General features: G+C 35.2%; 1 protein-coding gene across 1 annotated transcript; it reads right to left on the reverse strand.

Annotated features, from left to right (window-relative positions):
* Positions 1–398: 398 nt before the first annotated feature.
* LOC113917811 (60S ribosomal protein L35a-like) lies at positions 399–774 on the reverse strand. The gene has a single exon (XM_035722203.1). It carries the CDS (start codon positions 772–774, stop codon positions 442–444), a length of 333 nt encoding a protein of 110 aa, XP_035578096.1. The 3' UTR covers positions 399–441.
* Positions 775–6,400: the final 5,626 nt, after the last annotated feature.

Genomic DNA, 6,400 nt, shown 5'->3' on the forward strand with positions numbered 1-6,400 from the left:
CTGAGAAGCAATAAGAATTGAATAGAGGGCTCCTTTAATAATACTGTATAAGAATAACTTTTCTATATGCAAACAACATCCAGTTAGAAAAAAATATGGCAGGAAAGATTACATTTACAGTAGCAAACAAAATCCTTAGAAGTACATTTAAAAATAAAAGAAGAAAGCTTTAAATCTCTCCTAAAAATCAATCAATCAATCAATCAATCTCTCCTAAGACTAGAACAAAATATTGAAGTAAATAAAAAGACAACACCTTTTTGGATAGAAAAACTCAAGAAATTTATTATGGAAAATTTTAAACATACATAAGGCAGAGATGGTTAGTGACCATGCCCCTCATCCAGATTCAATAATTATCAATTGGTAACTAATCATGTTTTTTTTTTTAACAAAAATACAAGAGAACAAATCTACACCTTTATTTACTTTTCATTAAATTTAAATCCTTGAGGGGTACAGCATCACACGGATTCTGTGGCCAATGGCTTTAGCAGAAAGGTTGCTTCGGAATTTGGCACGAACCCTGGCACTGTTCCCATGAGCATGAGTTACTTTTCCCCAGATTACTCTGGTTTTGTTTGGTTTACCACCAGGAGTCACTGTGTTGTTCTTTGCTTTGTACACATAAGCACATCTCTTGCCTAGATAGAATTCTGTTTCATCTTGAGCATAAACACCTTCGATTTTAAGAAGAGCTGTGTGCTCCCTCTGGTTCCGGAGACCCCGCTTATAGCCAGCAAAAATGGCCTTGGACCACAACCTTCCAGACATTATTTTGCCTTATAGGAGTCCTCTTCCCAGCAGGCCTCCACAGACTCCAAGATGGCGGAAAAAGAAAGGTGAAGCCTAACTAATCATGTTTTATGTCTATCTGCCCTATTCCTCAATCTCATATTACTTTGAAGCAAATAGGAGATAAATTCTTTTATCCTTAAATATTTCAATAAGTACATGTAAAAAAATTTTTAAACACAATAATATTGTCAAACGTAAATATATTAAAAGTAATTCTCTACTATTAAGAATCTAGTCAGTGCTCAAATTTCCAATTGCTTCATAAATATTGTATTGTTTTCCAGTTTGCTCCTTTGAATTAGAATCCAAAAGTCTACCACTTGCAGTTTTCAAAGATTTTATTTATTAATTTGTCAGAGAGAGACACAGTGAGAGAGGGAACAAAGGCAGGGGGACTGGGAGAGGGAGAAGCAGGCTTCCCGCTGAGCAGGGAGCCCGATGTGGGACTCGATCCCAGGACCCTGGGATCATGACCTGAGCCAAAGGCAGACGCTTAACGACTGAGCCACCCAGGTACCCCTACCACTTGCAGTTTTTTAAAAAATAAACCATTTGTCCTTCAAGGCTTCCTACAGTCTGAATTTTGTGGATTGTATCTTAATTGTATAAACATCTTTGTCTCTTTTATGTATTTAGTATAAATTGCTAGTTGGATATGGAGGCTTGCTCTAATTTAGGCTATTTTTTTATATGGCAAGACTACTTTGTCTTTGATCGTGTTTTTCCATTAAAAGGCAAATAATGTGTGGTTGCCTCTCTTTTCATTGATGAGTAATGTCCAAGCTCATTAATTTGTTAAGCATTGAAAAGCAATGATATTCTATTTTTCCTTTTTTGTTAGCTTAAAGGGGTAGTTCTCTCATTTACTATTTGATCACCCATAGTATAGTTTATGTAGAAAGGAAAGATTAATTCTTGATTTGTTCTCTTTATTTTCTACTTTTAAAAATATTCAGCTTACTAGCATCATTCAATGATGACCAATTAATTTGTTGTTGTTACAGTTGTTGGGTGGTGTTATAAGATATGTGCCAATCTATTGTAATTATTATCCTTTTAATACTTAGAATATCCTAACTTTGGCCAGTGGTAAACATTTCAAAATTCGCTCTTGAGTGCTTTTGACAAAACCCTAGTAGGCTTTACTTTTTTCTGTGCTATTTACACTGAAAGATGCCCTGGGATCCTCGTATTCATTTTTTGGGGGGGCCTTATAATTAGCCATACCTCCAAGGACCCGTACTTTCTTTTACTAGGACGCAGTATTTAGAGACCATAATGTGTGTGCTAGGGGACTATTATTTTTAAAGATGCTAGTTCTCATATTTTTTAATTAAGTGAAGTATCAAATAAAATGCCAGCAGGATATATTGGACAAAGTAACAATAAAATTCATTTGGAAGGTTTAAGAATAAGAATTTAATGGGGGAGGGGCGCCTGGGTTGTTCAGTCATTAAGCGTCTGCCTTCGGCTCAGGTCATGGTCCCAGGGTCCTGGGATCAAGCCCTGCAGCATCGGGCTCCCTGCTCAGCGGGAAGCCTGCTTCTCCCTCTCCCACTCCCCCTGCTCTCTTGCTGTGTCTCTTTTTGTCAAATAAATAAATAAAATCTTTAAAAAATAATAATAAAAAATTTTTAAAAAAAGAAGTCAATGGGAGAATGGCCCTTTCACATGCTAAAACAAAGGACAAAGTTACAAAAATCTGAACAACTTTATACTACAGAGGAAATAAGAAATAGGCCAAAGCAGAACATGGCATTTCTTTTAAACTGAGGGGAAAGGGAGAGGCAAATTACTCAGTAAGTGTTATTGAGACAATTGGCTATTTATATCATTAACCATGAAAGGGGTATTACATGTTAACATCATAATCCAAATGGATGGAAGATTTAATTTAAAAAGTATAGATGGCTTTATTCATTAATTTGGGGGTGGGAAAAGCATTTCAAATTAAAATCTAGAAACTGTAAAGCCAAACTAAACTAAACAAAAAAGAGAGAAATTTGATATATAGACTTTTAAATTATTTATATGTAAATATATATGAAGTCAAGACAGAGGACAAACTGAAGAAATATTAAACACACATGATGTACAAAAGAGATTAACTTTTTTACTTTATAGTAGCGCCTCAAAGTATAAATATTTACAACCCAATTGAAAAATCAGAAACAATACGAATAGGCAGTTAACAGAAAATGAAAATGTGTAATAAACATGAGAAGATATTTTAATCACATTTAAATAAATGTAAATACAAATAATAGCATTTCATTTTCAGCTGTTTAAGTTGGATTATATGCCCCCCTCAAAAACGATAGGTTGAAGTCCCATAACCTGCAGTACATTATCTTATTTGGAAATAGGATTATTACACGTGTAATTAGGTAAGATGAGTAGAGTGGTCTCTTAAGCTAATATTATGAAAGAAAACAGCCATCTAACAATACAGAGACACAGAAGAATGCCATATAATGACAAAGGCATGTTCTGTTACTGAGAGCGGTTATGTTAAAATATCCCCCTATGATTATGTTTTACTGTTTCCTGTGTGTGTGTGTGGGGGGGGGTGTGTATGAATGTATGTTGAAGCTGTATCCATTATTGCTTTATATATTTCAAAGCTCTTTCTTTCTAGGCACATACAAATTTAAGATTGTTATCATCCTTTATAATCATGAAATAATCTTTTTTATGTCTAATAATACCTCTTGTTTGGAAGTCTGCTTTGCCATAGGGCTAGAACTGGAGTGCAAAACTTAAGGAAATGACTGTACGTTTCCAACCCTGAGGATAAGTGCCTCCTTAAATTTTGGGCCCTAGATGCTTCATTCTTCAGGAGGCACTCACTCTCTCTCATGCAAGTATCTAATGTACTTGTACTTGCTTGTCTTACCCTGGTTCCACTCCTCCTTTGTCTAATACGAATACGGCAACTCTAGCATTCTTTGGGATAGTGTTTGCTTGGTTCATTTTTTCCCATTCTTTATCTCTTCACCCTTTTGTGTCCTTATATTTAAAATATCTCAAATAATAAACAGTTGAACTTACGTTTTAACTAAGTTTGACAATATTAGTCTTTTAACTGAAATGTTTAGTCCATTCACATTAGATATAATTATGGCTATAGATCTATACATAAGGTTGTCTACCAGTTTTTTAAAATGATTTGTTTCAATTTTTGTTCTTTTATTTTTTTAATTCTTCTTATTATTTTTTGTAAGTAGGCTCCATACCCAGCATGGAGCCCAATGCAGGGCTTGAACTCATGACCCTGAGATCAAGACCTGAGCTGAGATCAAGAGTCAGACACTTAACCCACTGAGCCACCCAGGCACCCTTGTTCTTTTACTTTTCCTCTTTCCTTAATATCAACCAGTATTTTAAATCCTTTATCTATATATTATGTATATATAGATTAGTTAAAAACCTTTTATTTTATTCTTTAGTGATTATTGTAGTGATCTTAACAAATATCCTTCATTTATATACAGTTGGTTCTCTTATCAGTTCTTGAAGACTGCAGAAATCTTAGAGTTTACCATTCCCACCTTTGAATTATTGATATGTCATATTTTGTACATGTAGTATGTTATAAACCTCATAAGGCATACTTACCACTTTTTTTAAACCATAAGTTTTCTTTTGATTTACTCACATATTTAACTTTTCTAGTGTTCATTTCTTTTTTTTTTTAAGATTTTATTTATTTATTTGACAGAGAGAGACACAGAGAGAGAGAGGGAACACAAGCAGGGCAGAGGGAGAGGGAGAAGCAGGGAGAGTGGCAGGCAGAGGGAGAAGCAGGCTTCCTGCGGAGCAGGGAGCCTGATGCGGGGCTCAATCCCAGGACCCTGGGATCATGACCTGAGCCGAAGGCAGACACTTAACCAACTGAGCCACCCAGGCACCCCTCTAGTGTTCTTTCTTTCTTTCATGTTTTCATCTGCAACCATTTCCCTTCAACTTGAAAAAGTCCCTTTCCTATTTCCTGTAGTGCTGGTTTGTTGACAGCACATTCTTTCAGATTTTCTTGAGGAGGGACTGAAAACATCTTTAATTTGCCTTCATTTTTGAAAAACAGTTTTATTGGATATAGGATTTTGGTTGGCAGTTTCAATTTTTTTCTTTTCATTGCTTTAAAGATGTCATCCAATTGCCATTGTCTTCTATTGTTTGTTTTGGAAAGTCAGTCATAAGTCTTATTCTTGCTTTTTGAAGGCAATGTGTCTTTTTTTTCTCTACCTGGTTAAAAAATTTCTGTTTGTTTTTGAGCATTTTACCTATGTCTTGCCATAAATTGTTTCTTTATATTTATCCTTTTTGGAGTTGGCTGAGATTCTTGGATCTCTGGTTGATGCCTCTCATCAGGTTTGGAAAAATTCTTATCTGTATCTCTTTAAATATTGTCTCTGTCCCCGTTTGTCTTCTTCTGAGATTCCAGGTACACATATATTAGCTCATGTCCTATCTGAAATTTTTGTCTTATATTCACTAATACTCTATTCTGTTCTTTCTATTTTTTTCTCTGTGTGCTTCAGTTTGAATATTTTTCTGTTTTTATGTTCACTAATAGTGTCTTTATTGTGTCTAGTCGGCTATTAAACAAATTCCATGAATTCTTAAATTCATATATGTATTTCTTCAGTTCTACAATGTCTCATTTGATTTTTATATTGATTCAAATTATATGTTGAAAATATCCATCTTTTATTCTTTACATTATCTATTTTATTTAAAATTATTTTTGTTATCTATTTTAAAGCTCTTGTCTGTGTATTCCAATGACATTCATGGAAGGGGATGGTCTCCTTATAACATCTTTTTTTTTTTCTCTTTATTTTCAGTTACATTTTCCTGATTCTTCCCATGTCTCATGTTTACTTTTGCATGCCAAAGAACCATAGAGAGTGGTTGATGTTATTTTCCCTCAGATAGCATTTGCCCTTTTTTTTTCTTTGTTTTATTTTTAAGATTTATTTATTTATTTATTTGACAGAGAGAGAGAGAGAGAGACAGCGAGAGAGGGAACACAAGCAGGGGGAGGGGGAGAAGGAGAAGCAGGCTTCCCGCTGAGCAGGGAGCCTGATGCAGGGCTCGATCCCAGGCGCCTGGGTTCATGACCTGAGCCGAAGGCAGACGCTTAACGACTGAGCCACCCAGGCACCCTGTAATAGAGTTTTTTACTTAAGTCAAGCTGGATCTTTCATATGTGCACAGATGTGGCAAATGCTCCCAATGAAGAAAACTGTTGCTGGTCTCATCTTGCCTAAGAAGAGCTATTCGGTCTCTGCAAACAATTCTTCTAGTCCTTTTTGCTTTCTCATTACTCTGATGCCTTTACAAACTTGATTTTAGGATGTATGTGTTTTATCCTGTTTGTTGAAGTGGGACTTATAGGCTTGCGCCTACATTTTGCATTCTACTCAGGTGTTTTAAATAGATAATTTAACTTATTAACTTTAATTGATTAGTCATTGCTGGTGTGAATACTGTGATGCAAAGGATTTTGAAATCACATTCAGACTCTTGGGGAATGAGAGCCATAATTAATTAACAATATCTACCATGGGTTTGGATATGGGAGTGTGGCACACATGCT

The sequence above is a fragment of the Zalophus californianus genome, chromosome 1 (genome assembly GCF_009762305.2).
Source record: "Zalophus californianus isolate mZalCal1 chromosome 1, mZalCal1.pri.v2, whole genome shotgun sequence".
Classification (NCBI taxonomy): Eukaryota; Metazoa; Chordata; class Mammalia; order Carnivora; family Otariidae; genus Zalophus; species Zalophus californianus.